This window comes from Leptonotus elevatus, chromosome 8 (assembly GCF_054856555.1).
Source record: "Leptonotus elevatus isolate MCC_2025b chromosome 8, RoL_Lele_1.0, whole genome shotgun sequence".
Taxonomy (NCBI): Eukaryota; Metazoa; Chordata; class Actinopteri; order Syngnathiformes; family Syngnathidae; genus Leptonotus; species Leptonotus elevatus.
Window position 1 is genome coordinate 668,030 of NC_141246.1, and position 17,778 is coordinate 685,807.

Genomic DNA, 17,778 nt, shown 5'->3' on the forward strand with positions numbered 1-17,778 from the left:
AAATAAACTAAAACAAATGAAATTGCATTTGAAATGACTTCAGTTCACTCTAAGGCTAAAAATAAAATATTTCTGCCAAATAAAAACAGGAGATTTCAATAAACAGCAAAAGAAATGGCATTTTACCTTTAAAACTAATTATAGCACAAATGTCTTTCATTTCAGTAACGACAATGACAGATTATGTAAAGCCCTGTTTTTCCTAATATAGCATTTAGCTTAAAATTGCATTCAATTAACTCATTTGCGCCCCAAAAATGTGTAAATAAGTTTTTGCATACAGAAGGCTTTGATGCCGCCTCTCAACTGCAACGAGCGCTTGAAGAAATGGTAGTTATGACACAAACGGCCAGCAGGTGGCAGCAGAGCAGAAGAGATCAACCAGGGACAAAAAAAGCTCTTTTACTCCCATTTCTAAACAGATTTGTGAATAATGATGAAAACATAAACAGATAGAAATTGACTTTTTTTTTCTTCCTGATGGTAGAAGAGACTCTCATCTTTCTTTTGGTAGGTTTCATGTTTTTAAAGCAATCGGACACAATCTTCTGTGGGCCTTGCAAAATCAGTCCAAATCCAGTCAAACAGCCGGGAGTGAAGGGGGTTGCTTCAGTCCAAATGGCTGCCAGTTAATGAGAACGTAATAAAAATGAAGACGTTTGATCTGACCTGTTTAAGCCGTGAATCAACTTAATTTGATCACAAATGAGTTCAATCAAGTATACAGCAATTGTTTCCACTCATTTCCTTTTGTTTCCAATAAATGACGCCGTCTGTCGTGTGTCCAGCGGGCAAGACGGGCCTGGAGAAGGAGCAGGAGTTCATCCGCAAGTGCATGGAGAGCCTGCTGATGGCGTCGGCCAACCTGGAGAAGGACGCCCAGTCGGGCCTGACCAGCATCGAGAGGGGCCTGCTCATGCTCAAGACGCACCTGGAGGCCTTCAGGCGCAGGTGACGTGCGCCCCCCTTGCTCCCCCCTCCCCTCCCCGCCTGCCTCCTCAACGCGCCTCCTTCCTCCCGCCCCCCATCCAGGTTCGCCTACCACCTGCGCCAGTGGCAGATCGAGGGCACGGGCATCAGCAGCCACCTGAAGGCGCTCAGCGACAAGCAGTCGCTGCCGCTCAGGATCGTCTGCCAGCCCGCCGGGCTGCCCGACAAGGTCCGCTCGCCTCGCGCTCCATTTTCTCTTTGGGTTTGCGACCTCCGGGGTTAATTTTAGGTGACGAAAAAATCTCCAAACTACAATTATAAAAAAAAAACAACAACAATTTCGTTAAAAATAACAACAAAAATGCTCAAACTGCATTTTATCTTTACAAAGCAAACTAAAACTATAATTATAGCAAAAATGTCCTTTGTTTTAGTCTTTGGTCTTTCATTTCATGCACCTTTGGGGTTGATTTTAAGACGATTTATGTAACCGCAATAAGGACGTTTGAAAGTGTCACACAGAAGTGACGTCATCGAGCAGCAGCCAATAGGAACGCACCTTCAGATGACGTGGAAATGCAACGCTCGCTAAGAAATGAGTTACTTTTCTCCAGATTTTCCCAAGGTGTTTATTAAATATTGCGCACAAGCAGAGGTGGCAAATCCGGGTCCAGAAAGTCAAAACCCTGTCACACTTTGGCGGTTAGCTAGCTAGCTAGCGAGCTAGCTCCCATGGTGCTCATTTACCTGCTAGCTAGCATCAATGGCTAAAGCCAAACTGTGGCAGGGTTTGCCACCTCTGCGCACAAGTAATATACATAAAAAAATAATAATAAATACTGAAATTAACTCAAACTAAGTGTTTTTTAAATGACTAACTAACTAATAAAAACTCACAGAACCACCCTGAAAACGAATTTAACTTAAAAAACAAAGCTCAAAACGAACTGAAATGAAAATTCCAAAACCATAATAACCCTGGTTACCAGCACCACCAGTCCAGTTAGAAGCGGAAGTTCTGGATACAGCCGGAACTCGGTGACTGCCGTCAACACAATTAGCAAACGGGAGCTTATTCAGGGCTAATGCTAATGCTAATCGCGATTGTTAATCGTTTAGCAAAGGCTGATTTTGTTAGTGTTTGTGTAATATTTGCAAACGTGTGCAAAAGATGAGGAACAATAAGTAGTTCAATCCACTAAATTCAACACACGTTCAACCTTAGTGGAATTATTTATTTATTTATTTTGGGGGGGGGGGTGATTAATCGATAATAATAATAAAAAAGTCGTTAGTGACAGCACTACAGATTACATTTTTTATTTTTGTCCCCCTCCAACATTTAGAATTCCCTGAAAAATGATGGCCCTTTCCTTTTTTTTGTAAGCAGATGACGATTGAGATGTACCCCAGCGACCAGGTGGCGGACCTGCGCGCGGAGGTCACCCACTGGTACGAAAACCTGCAGAAGGAGCAGATGAACCAGCAGGCGCAGGTGCAAGAGTTCGGTCAGAGTGGCCGGCAGCCCGGAGACTTCTCAGGTCCGCTTCACGCCGTTGAAGGGAGGGAAGGGGAGGGAGGAGGGGAGGGGCCAGGGGAGGGAGGAGGGGAGGGGCCAGGGGAGGGGCCCTCACGGCTGTGGCGAAACCTTGCTCAACGTCCGGCAATGTGGATTCCAGACGGCCTGATGGGACCGGTCCGGATGATCTCCTCGGGCCACGAACTGACCACCGACTACGATGAGAAGACGCTTCATGAGCTGGGCTTCAAGGACATGCAGGTACGGAACGGCTGCGGGCGGGACCCAAGACGCAAACGGCAAATGAAGTCACACCTGTGTGTGGTGCTGTGCCTTTTTCAAATGAAATATTTCTTTTCAAGGTACTTCCAGTTTTGGTTTTTCAGTTCTTTTGTTGATATGCTCGTCGGGGATCTCAACGATCGCGAAGGAAACGGAGTTCCATTTTCAATTTGAGGAAGTAAATCATCCATGACAGAGATTCTGTCTTCTCGCCAAAAGTTGGTCTCGGGGCTTTGCCGCTTTTCCTCAGAGACTTTCGGGTTCAACTGAAAATCAGCATTCGTGTTATGTGATGAAGCCATCTTAAACATTTTGTTATTAGAATTAAATAAAGATAAATCAATCAATCTCACTCTATCTATCTAGTTTGATTTATCTTTATTTAAATAAATAAAAAAAACTACAGTATTTTTTTTTTTTCAAAAAGTGATCAATTTAAACTTGAGCAAACGTGGCTTGAGTGTGGATTTATTTATTTAAATTATTCACGTAATGTTCTAAGAAATGCTGCTGACCTTGGCCAGTCCCTGGTTTTTTTTTTTTTTTTTCTTGGACTTAACTTTACTTATAAAACACTTTAAAACAACCATCACTGCATACAAAGTGTTCCAATCAGTCATGCAAAATGACACCAAATAAATTCATTAATAAATATGATACGTAGGTAAGTAAATAAAAGTATTAACAATTCAAAAAAAAATGTTTTTAATAAAGCTGTTTTTAAAAGGGATTGAAGCAAAGTTAATGATTGGAGTTTGTGTTCTTGACGTTGACGTTTGCTTTTACAGCAAATGAATTTAGGCTCCAATGAACTGCGTTCGGCTTTTTTGATTAAGATTAATTGGTGCCGGGAAAAATAACGGCTTTATTGCTAGTCTTTTTATCGCACTTTCATCTCCCCAAATTTCAAATCAACAGTAGAAATGAAACATCCGCAATACGGCGCCGGACAGCCATTTGCCGATTGCGCATTTTGGAATCTTTCCAACCGCGAAAATCCCTTTCTTTCCTCTGCCGTCTGCCGGCAGATGGTGTTTGTGTCGGTGGGGGCGCCGCGGCGCGAGCGCAAAGGCGAGGGCGCGCAGCTGCCGGCGTCGTGCCTGCCGCCGCCGCAGAAGGAGCACATCCCGATGCTGCTGCTGCTGCAGGAGCCGCACCTCACCACGCTCTTCGACCTGCTGGAGATGCTGGCCTGCTTCAAAGCGCCCAGCGCCGCCGCCGACAGCGTCCGCCACCACAGTCCGGAGGTTGGTTGCCGCCAACGCCGACACCGCGCCATCCGCCGGGTTGGAATGATCTTTTTTCTGGGGGGGGGCCGGATTAAAACGCAATTGATTGCAACGTTGCAGTATGATCCTTTTTTTATTTATTTTTTACTTTTTTTGTGCGACTCCCACTCAGACAGTGCTAGCATTATGCTAACAGAAAGATAGCATAGTAGCAATGAAGAGATTTAAAAAAAAAAAAAACACACACAAAAGTGTTGAATAAACATTGCTGTCATTCCTGTCTCATATTTCATTGCATGTAAAGTGTTTGTTTTTTTTAAAGATTTTTTATTTCCAAGAATTTGAGATGATGGATTAAAAACTGCATCCAACAACTGACAGCTCTAACTCCACAAAAATCGTCTTGCCCAATGTCATCGTTCTGCTTTAATTGACAGGAATCGGACAATTTACTGTTGCACGGCTGAAATTCAGAACGTTTGGACTGTTGTTGAAATGATTCATTATTGCAATAGTCGTTTAGTTGTTGACTCATCAATTATTTGTTGCAACTTGAGAAATGTCCTTCTTAGAAAAGAATGTCAAAGAAAAGTTAGGTTAGAAGAAAGTCACAGTTTAATGTTTAATATATACGTATATATATATATTAAAGTGCAATTTTGCTTAGAGACGTTGATGTGGTTTTGATTCAAGATTTTGTTTTAACAGAGTCCATTTAATGTTTTATTTTTAGGGTTAAGATTTTTTTTCTTTTTATTTATTTTATGAACTTTTTATTTTGGGTATTTACTACTTCTTCTTTTTTTCATTTTATAATTAAAAAGTTTATCTTTTGAAGGGTGTAATTGCATTATTATACAATTTTCCTTATTAGTTGAGAAAAATGCTATTTGAACGTCAATATTATCATTTATCGCAATATTTTCTGGGACAATTTGTCGCCGCCTTCTGACCGACCGAATGTCCCGAACGAGAGAAACATGGGTTGTTGTTTTTTTTGTTGTGCGTCCGCGTGACGCTTGCCGGCGTTTGTGTTTGCGCCCGCAGACGGCCCGCAGCGAGGAACTGCACCTGCACGCCGAGAACCTTTCTCGCCGCGTTTGGGAACTTCTCATGCTGCTGCCCACGTGTCCCAAAATGCTGCAGGCCTTCCAGAGCATCTCGGACGACGGCACGGTCAGCGGTCGGCGCCGCGGGGGGGGGCGGGGCCCGGGGCCCTTCGCCGTGCCTTGGTGTTGATGACGTTTTGCGTTTGCAGGATGAAGGGCCGTGCTGGAAGGAGCTGCTGCGGATCAAGAGTGCCCACAAGCTGCTCTACGCGCTGGAGATCATCGAAGCGCTGGGGAAGCCCAACAGGCGAATCCACAGGGAGTCCACGGTCAGAACCCACGGGACGCCCGACCCATTCGTCTGCCGCCGATTGTAATCGGCCGATGATTGGCCTTCAAACATCGGCCAAATACACGTTCCCCTTAAAACGTTATCGAAGAAAGCCGAAGTTTCCGACGCTGTCAAAGTAGCCTGAATGCACCATTTTTCTTACGTAGCATTAGCAACTAGCAAGTATGTGTAGCGTATGTTATTCTGGTTATTCTGTTTTCCGCCAAGCGGTTTAATGACGCCGCAGCTGGAGTTGACTGTAAAACTAAAGATACGACAAGAAGAATGACACCAACTGTATCTTTAAATACAACACATGCTTCCGTTTTTATAACATCGCTAGCCTAGCGCTGATTCTAATGCTAACAGGAAGTTAGCATCGTCGGGAGAGTTTTTCCTTCAAATAATAATAATTATCCTCACACAAATCTTGTGGGGCACATACCCACAGGTGAGGAAGATTATGCAGAGGCACAAATTCTTCCCAATGTGTGAAAAAGGAGATATTTTAATAGAATTCAATCGTAACTTTCTTCTGCACTCTTAAGCGTGTATGCCATGGATGCACCAGAGCCGCATATAGAGAAAGTTTGGCCAAATTGGTTTCGGCAGGGTAACAAGATGGCGTCCGCATGTCACGTGACCAGCAGTTGGCCAACCACAGCGTTATTGACGAATCATGCTGCGCATCTCGTTACGCAGCTGAAACCGATTTGGCCAAACTCTCGATATACGGCTCTGGGATGCACGGCACCACACTGCCCCCTAGAGGCCAAACCGCACAGGAACACGCACTATTTTGATCTTACTGTTTTTCAATTTAATTCTTATTTTACTTAGTTTTAATTTTATGCATTAAATATATTCTTAATTAATCGGGTTTTTTTCTGCCCAAAATTGGTATCAGTCTCAAAAAAAGCATATCTACGGCCGAGGAAGACTTTTGTACGTCCGGTCAACTTTCGTTCTTGCTTGCTTTTTCCCCCCCCGTGGTCACTTTCTCACTCCTCTCTCACTTTTAATTTTGTTTTTTCCTTCCCGCCTTTCCTTGTATATATTTTTTTCTCTTTGCTGCTTTTTTTGTCACTCTTCTTTCTTGCTCTGTTTCTTTTTTCATTCTCTCGCTTTTTTTGTCTTTTCTCTTTTTTCTCACTGTTCCGCTGTTAATTTCTTCTGTTTAATTTTTTTCTCTTTCTTCCCCCTTTTTTCCTTTCCTTTTCATTCTTTCTCTTTTTCTCTCTCCCCGCATGACGCACACACGCACACACCCCCAGACTCACCCAGTGGCCAATCACAATCCTAGATCGCTTCAGGGTCCCAAAGACAGTCCAATCTTCTAAAACAACAGACAAGAAAATTTCCCAAATCCCAAGTTTGCCTTCCAACATTTTTGTCCAGCATTCCCTTATTTATTCATTGACAGTAGCAGCGAATGCATTGAAACACGCCCGATGATGTCATCGATTAGCCGACATCGACGGTCCTCAATTTGGCGCCGACAGGAGGAGAAAAAAAAATCTGAAGTCCGTCAGCCCTTTTTGAACTTGACATGAGAGCAAATGTTTTCACGTAGCTCGAAAGCGGCTCTGGATCCTTGCCCGGCCTTGCTGCCAAATCATAGGCGGGGACGAGATGATGTCATCCATGCAAATCGGGTCTTGCTGACTGACATGACACGTTCGATGAGCTGGTTTCATTTCACGCTTGATGGTTGGGGCGGTCGACGGTCGACGCGCGACTTTGCCATCCCACCTTAATGTGTGTGCGTGTGTGTGCGTGTTTAGGGCAGCTACAGCGACTTGTACCCCGACTCTGACGACTCCAGCGAGGACCAGATTGAAAACAGCAAAAACTCGTGGAGCTGCAAGGTAAGAAAAAAAAAAAACGGGCACGGACGACAGGAAGTCGTCACCGTCACAAGCGCGCGCACGTCGGCCCGCTGATCTCGACGTGTAACCGGACGAGCCGATGGCAGCCGTTGAAGCCGCGTGGCGGCCATCTTAGCCAGGGTTTTTCCTGTGTACAAAATTGCGAGGTGGCCACCTCCAGCCTGAGCCGCTGATGACCGCAGTGTTGATTGAGCTCGGCAGCGCCGCATTTCAACTGCAGTTGCAGTGTTGCGCCATTAGGGTAACTGAAGTTCACCGGAAAGACCCGAAGCAACAACCCAAGAGCCAGTTTTCATTTTTTTTCTTTTTTTTTACTTTAATGTGCTGACGAAGAAACCCACCGTTGCGCACGGCCATTTCCTGGTTGCGCTGCAGCCGTCACCAAAGTCATAAAAACGCAGCATAATAGTGAACAACGCTGAACTCTAATTACAATTGAACATGTACTTGTGGATGCATTTTTAATGATTGTATTTAAAAAGGGGCGAAAATGAATGTCAACTTTGTATTCATCAAATTTCTCATTTCGAGTCCCTGATCTCAAAATGGCTGCAGGAGGGGTGGCCGATAACGGTATCGGTCGCCGCCGCGAGTGCCGCTAAAAGCGTTTTTTTGTTTACCCAAATATTGATGTATATTTTGGAGCTGCCGTTTTAATACCGAAGCGCCGCAATATTTCCGCGGACATCAACATCCGATATCGGCTCATGCCTCGTGTTAAAATGGCGGCTTCAAAAGTCTCGGCCTTTCAGCTGTCCAGTTCTGCATGCAGATCAGCGGATTTGTCTTCTTTCCGTCTTAAGCGCATCTTTTTTTTTCCTTCCTTCCTTCCTTCATGCTCCGCCTTCTTTTTCTTCTTTTGATCTCTTTCTCCTCCTCATTTTGTTTCCTCCAGTTCGTTTCATCCGGAGGTCTGCAGCTGCTGCTGGAGATCTTCAACTCGGCCATCTTGGAGCCCAGAGAGCAGGAGTCCTGGACCGTGGTGAGCCGCGAGCAGGAAGTCTCTTCTCCCCCCCCTCTCGAACCTTTGGCTCAATTTCCCGCTGCTTGTGTCCAGTGGCTTCTGGACTGCCTGGCCTGCTTGCTGAAGCTCATCTGCCAGTTTGCCGTGGACCCGGCCGACCTGGACCTGGCCTACCACGACGTCTTCTCCTGGTCCGGCCTGGCCGACGGCCAGCGCAAGCGGGCCTGGCCCGGGAAGTCTCGCAAGTCCGCCGTGGAGCACGGCAAAAGTCTGCACATCCCCCGACTGACCGAGGTGGCTGCGTCCGATCGCGTCGCGTCCGATCGCGTCGCGTCCGATCGCGTCGCGTCCGATCGCGTCGCGTTCGATCGCATCGCATCCGATCGCGTCGCGTCCGATCGCGTCGCGTTCGATCGCGTCCGTCTCGTGACGTTTTTACGCTTGCGCTTGCGTCGTCACCCGGAAGCGGTCGCCGATTGGCTCGCGTTTTTGATGGCCGTAGCCTGGCGGGCTCCCGTTGCAAGTGGCGGAGCAGACGTGAAAATGGAGGAGGAGCGTGTTAGCATTTGTTTGATTTAAATCGACCGTGCATCGCGCCAACGGCGCCGCCGGTTAAGGGAGAATCCTGCCAAACTTTTTTTTCTCTCTCTCTCTCTCTCTCTCTCTCTCCCCCCCCCCCCCCGTAATCCCACAGGATTCTCACTTAATTAGTGCTACGACTATTCTCACTTTAAAGTGCGAATTCTGCCAAACGTCGGCCCTCATCGTCTTCCGTCACCGCTAAAGTGATTTGCTTTCTTCGATGAGAGTTAGCTTAGCACAGAAGCAGCTCAAGGCATTCGGCCCAAATAGAATTTACTGCTTTACTGATTTCAAGTTGCTGAATGAAGAATTGCGATGCATTAGCCCGACCGCGCACCTGCTCTCGGACCACAAGTCGACGCTGGCCATTTTTCCCGCCAGAACGTTTGGAACGTCGTCGGAATTGTTCTCCAACCATCTTGTTGTGCTTTCAGGTGTTCCTCAGCCTGGTCCAAGGAACCAACCTGATCGAACGGCTCATCAACGTGGCCTACACCTACGACAACCTGGCGCACAGGTGGGCAAACGCCGCCGTGCCAACTACGGCCTCGCACCGCAACGTGCCTATTCCACTCCGGCCCTGCGGGTGGCAGCAGCGCGTGTACAAAGTGGCTGCTAAAGCGCAACAAAAAAGCAGCGCGGAAGAGGGACTAAAACGGCTCATTGAGTCTGAACATTAGATGTTCGATGACGGCGTCTTAGCGCCAGGTATAAATGTATCTTCTTTAGAGGGCGGGAAAACGTTGCAAGTTCATAAAGTGGCAGATTTGCACGTTTTTTTTCTCCCGACATTTACGTAGCGTACTCGTCGGGTGTTTGTGCCAATACTTTTCGGTCGGGTTTCCAAATGAGGAGAGAGTAATTGCTTGAGCAGAGACGAACCGCGTGACGTGAAGCTTTCGCTCTTTGAAGCGCTGACGCTCATTTGTTCAAATGTATGCGTATTTACGTGTACATTCATGTTTCCAAAATTATTATTTACACATTCATATTTTTTTATTTTTATTTTTTTTGTACAAGTAGTTAAGTTGATGTGTCGAATCTCCGTCATTTTTCTCACAAATTTGCAACGTTTTTTCCCGGAATATCGCCCCCCCCCACCCTCTTAAAAAAAATCAAAAATAGTCACGCGCCGTCGTCCAGTTCTGTATTAAATGTCAGAGTAAATCAATACGGAGAAGCCGCGACGCCAGAGGCGAGCCCGTCCATTCCATACTCTAACATGACATCATCCGCTTTTCTAAAAAAAAAAAAAAAAAAAAAAGAGTTGAGCGTTGAATAAAATCTTGTGACGGCTGATATCGATTCATTTGATTTGATGTTTTGTGCTGCAGAGTTCTGAAGGCCCAGTCGGACCACAGGTCTCGACACGAAGGTGAGCCGCGCCGTCTGTCGCTGCTAACTTTTTCTAGCCGTGGTGCTAAATGTTGAGGTCGCTGATTGGCGTTTGTCGATGGAGCGCCGTGAAAAGTAGTGGTCGATGTTTGTGTGTGTGTGTGTGTGTGTGTGTGTGTGCGCGCGTCCAGTGACCCACTACTCCATGTGGCTGCTGGTGAGCTGGGCCCACTGCTCGTCGTCCGTCAAGTCCAGCCTGGCCGACAGCGAGCGTCTGCACGACTGGCTCAGGAAACTCACCTTGCTGGTGCCCGAGGTAAGAGCGCCCCGTCGTCCCGCTCGGCCCGACGCATGCTTGCACGAAAGCATCCAGTTTATCGTTCAGGAGCCGTGATGTAACGATTCACCCAAGCCCCCAATTCGATTAGATTCGATTTTTCAGTTCTTGATTTCGATTTTTTTTTAAATGTCTTTGTTAGGGCCCGACCAATTGATCGGCCGCCGATTCGAATCAGCCGATTATTAGCATCTGCCAAAACAACCGGCCAATTGGTCGATTATTTCTTTATTAAGTCTCCCCATAATGGCCGACATTAAATTGCAGTCGAAGTGTTGATGGGAACGAAGCCGTCGAGTCGGCCTTTGAGAATCACTGCAATGTTGCAGGTCAAGTTATTTTGATCGTGGAATCGAGGCTTTGTTTCATTTAAAGTTGTATGCATGTAATGAAGCCCCCCCCCCCCTCTCCCCCCTCCTTTGCTTCCAGCCGGCGGTGCGTCACGAGGCGTGCAACGGCCTCTACAAGCTCTCGCTGTCGGGCCTGGAAGGCGGCGAATCCATCAACAGATCTTTCCTGCTGCTCGCCGCCTCAACGCTGCTCAAGTTTCTGCCCGACGCGCAAGCTGTCAAACCTCTCAGGGTACGTGCACGTCGGACGGACGGACGGACGGTCGGTCGGTCGATCGGTCGGTCGGACGGACGGTCGGTCGGTCGGTCGGTCGATCGGTCGGTCGGTCGGACGGACGGTCGGTCGGTCGGTCGATCGGTCGGTCGGACGGACGGTCGGTCGGACGATCGGTCGGTCGGACGGACGGTCAGTCGGTCGGACGGTCGGTCGGTCGGTCGGACGGACGGACGGACGGACGGACGGACGGCCTTTCTACACCTCAACACACAAAAAAGACAACAAAAGCGCACGGTCGATTGGAAAATCTCAAATAATGCATTCATAAAATGAACAGCAATCAACTACTAAGGACACTAAAAAGAGAATTGTTGAACCAATTTAAGATTACAAATTGAATTGTTGACCAACTTAAAAAAAAAATAATAATAAAATGGCTTCAACATACGATTGGATGAAGTTAGCCCAAAGTGAATATATTAAGTTTAATTCTTTGAGTTCATTAAACTTCAATAAATGAATCCAAAATATCTCCAATCCAAAGTATTAAGTTGAATGAACTCATAATTCAACATAATATATTTACTTTGCACAAACTCGATTCAATTGCGTGTTACCGATTGAAGCCATTTTGATTTCATTTTTTTAAACCGTTGGCTTTTTCGAGTGTCGTAGCTCAAATCTGAATGTTGAAGGAGACTTGGCGGCCCCGGGTTTGGTGGATACCAAAGGTACGACTCAGGTGTGTTTGGTGTTCAGATGGAGGACTACGAGGACGAGCCCCCCCTGCGGAGCGGCTGCAAAGAATACTTTTGGCTGCTGTGCAAACTCATCGACAACATCCACGTCAAAGACGCCAGCCAGGTGCGAGCGAGCGCCCGCCATCGCGCACGCGCCCACTTGCGCACCGTGTTTAACGTCTTTCTTGGGGGGGGGGGGTGAGGTTTTGTATTATTTTGAGGGGGGGTCTGAATGAGTCCAGTTTTTTTCCTTGTTTCAGTCTTTTTGGGTGTGAGTGACTTTTGTTTTTGTGTGTAGTTCATTTCTTTTCCTTTTTTTGCTGCTGTTTGTGTGAGAGGCCTGCGCGAGACTTGTCCGCGTGTGAAGGTTCTTTTTGTCTTGAGGGTTTTGGTGTAGGGAAGAGGTTTGTGTTTTTTGTGATTGAGCTTTTTCGTGTGAGATTTCTTTTGATGAGTCCGTGTGCGTGTGTGAGAATTTTGTTAGGTGTGTTTATGCAAGAGGTTTAGTTTTTTTTTAATCTGAATTTTTTTTGCTGTATGTTAGAATTTCTTTTGGTGTGTGAGTTCTTTGTGAGTTTTTTATGAGTCTGATTCATTTTTTTTTATGGGTATGAAGGTTCTTTTTGTCTTGAGATTTGTTGGTGTCGGTAAAAGGTTTGTGTTTAATTTGTGGATGAGGTTTTTTTTTAATATTTAGATTTTTTTTATTTTGCTGTATGTGGAGGTTCTTTTGATGTTTTTGTGTGATTACTTTTGATGAGTCTGTGAATGTGAGAATTTTTTTTGTGTGCATGCAAGAGGTTTTGTTTTTTTAATCAGATTTATTTTTCCTGTATGTTAGAATTTCTTTTGGTGTTTGTTTGTTTGATGTGAGATTCTTTTTTGGATGAGTATGAAGGTTTTTTTTATTGTTGTCGTCTGTGAGGACCCCCCCCCCCAAAATGCAAGACATGCTTGTGTTGGGCACGTGCAATAAAGTGAAATGAATGTGCCGGCCTTACACTGAGCTGAGACGCGCGCGCACGGCGCCCGTTTGTTGCCGCCGGCGAGCATTGTTGCCGTTTGAACTGACGTCGGTTCTCTCCCTGTCTGTCGCTGGCGGTCTCGGTGCAGACCACCCTGCTGGACCTGGATGCCCTGGCGCGACACCTGGCAGACTGCATACGAAGGTGGCCACGCACGCACGCACGCACGCGCGCACGCACGTGCACACTCACTGTGTGTGTCTTTTATGCTCGTGGTCAGCAATAACATTCGTCAAAGCGCAACACGGAAGCGCTCGGCACAACTCGCCAATGATCTCATTCATGCGCAACTGTTTTGACCTTATTTCACTTAATTGTACAAATGGTCAAAAGTTCAGCCAGCACATTTCTATGATTAAATATTGTCCGATTTCCGCGATACTCCTTAAAGTAGACACGTCTGCTTTTACTTTGGAACAAAAAAAAACAACAACCGTTTTTGCTTCTTTCCTGATGTTCTCGATCAAACTAGTGATAGAATTGTCAATTTGTGTCAGTGGGGGGAAATGAAAGGATTTGTCAACAAATGTACGTTTAAAAAAAGATCCAATTAATGCAAGGGTGTCAAACTCATATTAGCTCCGGGGCCGCATGCAGGAAAATATACGAGCAAGTGGGCCGGATCGGTAAAATCCTGGTTGATAACTTGAAAACAATTGGCGTCAATTCCACGCAGATATTCGCTATTTGTGGCCCAGCCCGAAATGACGGCGCTCAACTGTAATCGTATCGTTCCAAAAAATAACTCCATTGCAAATGGAACGCGACAACACTTTACCTGTATGAGTTCCGAACGCACCCGTTCGGCATGTGTCATGTTCCCGCGATGCATTGTTGTCAATATGTTTAACAGTAATTGACTTTGTGCCGTATGGAACACGTTGATGGCGGGGGTGTGTGAGGACATGTTTGAATTCATAACAGTTTGTTTTCATAAAACGCACACGATGCTAGCGAGCGTCCCGTTTTGCTTGTCCCTCAGCCGCGAGATGCTGGACCAGCAGGACGGCAGCGTGGAGGACGACGGCCTGACGGGCCTGCTGCGGCTGGCCACCAGCGTCCTCAAGCACAAGCCGCCGTTCAAGTTCTCGCGCGAGGGCCAGGACTTCCTGCGCGACGTGCACAACCTCCTCTTCCTGCTGCCCAGCCTGGCGGACCGCGCGCAGCCCAAGTGCAAGTCGCACGCCGCCCGCGCCGCCGCCTACGACCTCCTGGTGGAGACGGTCAAGGGCTCGGCCGACAACTACCGCCTGCTGCACAACTGGGTCATGTCGCAGCACATGCAGGGTGAGCGGGAAAAGGCTGCGAACGTTTCATTGAAATCCTGTTTGTTTATGTTGGGGGGGGAAAATCCGACTTTTAGGCACAAAAATCGAATCGAATCTTTTTCTCCCCAAAAATCGGATTCGATTTTTTTTTTTTTTTGAAAATAACGATTTCTTTCAAAGAATCCAACTTTTATTTCATTTTATTTTGAAAATCCTATTTTCAATTTCAATCAATATTCACGTTGTTTTTGTTACCGGGAGAGAGAAAAAGACACCATCTGTATTTTCCACAAAAATGAGGATTTAGATAGTTTTTTTTTTTCTCGTCATAAAAATAGAGATTCGAGTCTCTTCTTTCATCAGCATCCATTTTGCAGCGATTAGCAGTATTGTATCGCTAAGTTTCATCATTATTCACAAATCTGAATAGAACTGTGACTAAATGAGTTTTTTTTTTCTACTACTGGCCCTGGTTGATCTCTTTTGCTCTGCTGCCACCTGCTGACCGTTAGTGTAATAACGACCACATCTTCAATCCTTCTTTGCGGTTGAGGCTGCATCAAAGCCTTCTGTATGCTTTAGCATTAAAAAAAAAAACATATAAATATGTTTTTGGGACACTTAAAACATTTAAAATAGAACGTATTTATACTTTTTGGGGAGCAAATGAGTTAATAGATTTTTGTTATGTTAATTATTGCCACAAGAACATGATGCAGATTTTGATTTCCTTCCTTTAAAATCAGACTTTTTTTTCTTTTTTTTTTTACAAATATTTTTTTCCAATTTTTTATTATTATTATTTTTTTAATACAAACCAAAAATCCATGAGTGACTTGATCTGCACACTTGAATTTATTTATTTTTATTTCCCCCCCCCGCCCGGCAGCGTCGCACGCGCCGTACAAGTGGGACTACTGGCCCCACGACGACGTTCGCGCCGAGTGCCGTTTCGTGGGCCTCACCAACCTGGGCGCCACCTGCTACCTGGCGTCCACCATCCAGCAGCTCTACATGATCCCCGAAGCCCGCCAGGCCGTCTTCACCGCCAAGGTGGGGGCCGCTCTTCCTCCTCCTCCTCCCCCCCCCCCCCATTAAGAATTGAAGTCTTAAACACTGCATTGCCGCACGTTGCGCAGTACGCCGAGGATATCAAACACAAGACGACCCTGCTGGAGCTCCAGAAGATGTTCACGTACCTGATGGTGAGCCGCGCACGTCGCTCAGGGTGCGAAGGCCTCCGATTGGCTGAAAGAATCCTGAGAATGTGTCCCATCGGTACAGACAGACCGATCATTTTGACAAATATCCATTTCGGCCTTTTGTTTTCAAATCGGATCTTTTAATCGGAAGGAGCGATTTATTTCAATTTTCAGTTCACTTTATAAGAGACGCTTTTTACAGAAGAGGAATTTGGGCCACTGAAAAAAAAAGTTAAAAACTGCATTTGGAAAAGTCTGAAAAATTGTTCAATAAGACAAAAAATTGACGGCAATATCTCGCCCCCTTTACTGAAAATGAATATTGGCGTCACGTATCGGTCTGTCTCTACCAATGACGCAATTGTCACGTGAGGACGTGTTGGCGCTCACCTCGCGCGTGCGTGCGTGCGTGCGTGCGTGCGTGCGTGCGTGCGCAGGAGAGCGAGAGGAAGGCGTACAACCCGCGGCCGTTCTGCAAGACGTACACGATGGACAAGCAGCCGCTCAACACGGGAGAGCAGAAGGACATGACCGAGTTCTTCACCGACCTCATCACCAAGATCGAGGAGATGTCGCACGAGCTGGTAACTCCTCACCCTCCCCCTCCTCCTCCCCCCTCTCGTTTTCTTTCCCTTTAATCCTTTTTCTTCTCCATCATCACGTTTTTTTTTTCTCCCCGCAGAAGAACACGGTGAAGACTCTGTTCGGCGGCGTCATCACCAACAACGTGGTTTCTCTGGTGAGCGGGACGCCACGCCGTTATTTCCTCCCGTCAACGGCGAAACGTGAGAGCGCCACCCTGTGGTCATTTGTGCTCCCGCAGGACTGCGACCACGTGAGTCAGACGGTGGAGGAGTTCTACACGGTCAGGTGTCAAGTGGCCGACATGAAGAACATCTACGTGAGCGCGCCCGCCCCGCCCGCCCGCCGCCGTTCACGCAAACCCCGCTCGGTAACACTGCCGATGATGTGTGTGCGCACTCAGGAGTCTCTGGACGAGGTGACCATCAAAGACACGCTGGAGGGCGACAACATGTACACGTGCTCGCACTGCGGGAAGAAGGTCCGCGCGGAGAAAAGGTACGACGCAAACGAGGATTGTCTTGATTTCAAAAGATTTTTACAAAAAAGAAGACGTTTTTATCCTCATCAAAATACTCCAGTGCGGCCCGGCTCGGTTCTTTCAGTCCAGCTCGCCAATCGTTAGCATGATCAAGATCGCAGACAATCAGAAATTATTATTATTTTCATTCATTCATTATTATTATTAATTTCTAAATAATAAATTATTAAATTTATTATTATTAATACGGTCAGGTGTCAAAATTGTATTAATTAAATTAATAATTCTTTATTTAATAAATATAATGTATAGTATATAATATAATAATTAATGTTATTAGTCATAAAAATGAAATCTTAAAAAATATTAACAATAATAAATTTGTGATATTATTTATTATGATCAAAACGTTTTTTTTTTTTGTAAACCAGTTTGGCACATTTCTTTCTTTCTTGAATCTGTCATAAAGCATATTTTTCCAGCATTCATTCAAGCGCCATTCGTATTTCACTCGATGCAAAGGAGCCCAATTGTGACCTTTCGTGTTTAGGGCTTGTTTCAAGAAGCTTCCGGGCATCCTGAGCTTCAACACGATGCGTTACACCTTCAACATGGTCACCATGATGAAGGAGAAGGTCAACACGCACTTCTCCTTCCCGCTGCGTCTCGACATGACGCCCTACACCGAGCACTTCCTCATGGCCAAAGGGGAGCGCAAAGAGGGTGCGTGCGTGCGCGCGTGCGTCTCGGGTTTCGCTCCTGTTTTGGGAGAACCTTGTTTTTATTTTGCCCGTGCATGTTTTCTGCCTCGTGTTTGCGTGACGGCGTGCAAGGCGAGTCCAAGGCGTGCGAGAGCTCCGAGTACGACCTGATCGGCGTGACGGTGCACACGGGCACGGCGGACGGCGGCCATTACTACAGCTTCATACGAGACATCGTCAACCCCCACGCGTACAAGAACAACAAGTGGTGAGGACGACGTCGCGCTCGCTCGCCCGCTCGCACGCTCGCGGCACATTTTGAAAGCAGCGTGTGCGCAGGTACTTGTTCAACGACGCCGAGGTGAAGCCCTTCGACTCGGCGCAGCTGGCGTCCGAGTGCTTCGGCGGAGAGATGACGGTAAGAGCGATGCCCGGTCGTACTGTGCGCTGACGTTGCCGCCATATTGGATGTGGCAAGGCGGAGGGAGGATCTGGTGTCGATGTGCACGTCCTTGCGCTTGCTTGATGCTAATGCTAAATAAAATCTGCTGCAGTGCTAGAACTGGGGATGCACATAACTCATAATTCATTCATTTTGAAAAACATTATTAATATCAATAATATGCAATTTTATTACAAATTCCTTAAAAAAAAAAAAATCTTAGGTTTAGTAACGGGAACGAACTTTTTTGTCTTGCAGACTAAAACCTACGACTCGGTCACCGACAAATTCATGGACTTCTCCTTCGAGAAGGTGAGGAACGT

At 46.4% G+C, this 17,778-nt stretch overlaps 1 protein-coding gene across 3 annotated transcripts in view; it reads left to right on the plus strand.

Annotated features, from left to right (window-relative positions):
* Nucleotides 1–17,778, plus strand: part of usp34 (ubiquitin specific peptidase 34) — a 56,967-nt gene that overhangs the window by 22,097 nt on the left and 17,092 nt on the right. For all 3 annotated transcript variants that reach the window (XM_086082726.1, XM_086082727.1, XM_086082728.1), the window contains exons 25-51: nucleotides 789–951; nucleotides 1,033–1,159; nucleotides 2,321–2,471; nucleotides 2,610–2,710; nucleotides 3,760–3,978; nucleotides 5,008–5,136; nucleotides 5,219–5,338; nucleotides 7,125–7,208; nucleotides 8,125–8,211; nucleotides 8,287–8,487; nucleotides 9,210–9,292; nucleotides 10,110–10,150; nucleotides 10,302–10,426; nucleotides 10,877–11,029; nucleotides 11,774–11,878; nucleotides 12,868–12,923; nucleotides 13,762–14,066; nucleotides 14,937–15,100; nucleotides 15,187–15,252; nucleotides 15,687–15,833; nucleotides 15,932–15,988; nucleotides 16,073–16,150; nucleotides 16,235–16,329; nucleotides 16,863–17,035; nucleotides 17,146–17,281; nucleotides 17,353–17,431; nucleotides 17,714–17,767. In XM_086082726.1, the coding sequence (XP_085938852.1) occupies nucleotides 789–951; nucleotides 1,033–1,159; nucleotides 2,321–2,471; nucleotides 2,610–2,710; nucleotides 3,760–3,978; nucleotides 5,008–5,136; nucleotides 5,219–5,338; nucleotides 7,125–7,208; nucleotides 8,125–8,211; nucleotides 8,287–8,487; nucleotides 9,210–9,292; nucleotides 10,110–10,150; nucleotides 10,302–10,426; nucleotides 10,877–11,029; nucleotides 11,774–11,878; nucleotides 12,868–12,923; nucleotides 13,762–14,066; nucleotides 14,937–15,100; nucleotides 15,187–15,252; nucleotides 15,687–15,833; nucleotides 15,932–15,988; nucleotides 16,073–16,150; nucleotides 16,235–16,329; nucleotides 16,863–17,035; nucleotides 17,146–17,281; nucleotides 17,353–17,431; nucleotides 17,714–17,767 (3,299 nt within the window). The remainder of the gene's footprint in view (nucleotides 1–788; nucleotides 952–1,032; nucleotides 1,160–2,320; nucleotides 2,472–2,609; nucleotides 2,711–3,759; nucleotides 3,979–5,007; nucleotides 5,137–5,218; nucleotides 5,339–7,124; nucleotides 7,209–8,124; nucleotides 8,212–8,286; nucleotides 8,488–9,209; nucleotides 9,293–10,109; nucleotides 10,151–10,301; nucleotides 10,427–10,876; nucleotides 11,030–11,773; nucleotides 11,879–12,867; nucleotides 12,924–13,761; nucleotides 14,067–14,936; nucleotides 15,101–15,186; nucleotides 15,253–15,686; nucleotides 15,834–15,931; nucleotides 15,989–16,072; nucleotides 16,151–16,234; nucleotides 16,330–16,862; nucleotides 17,036–17,145; nucleotides 17,282–17,352; nucleotides 17,432–17,713; nucleotides 17,768–17,778) is intronic.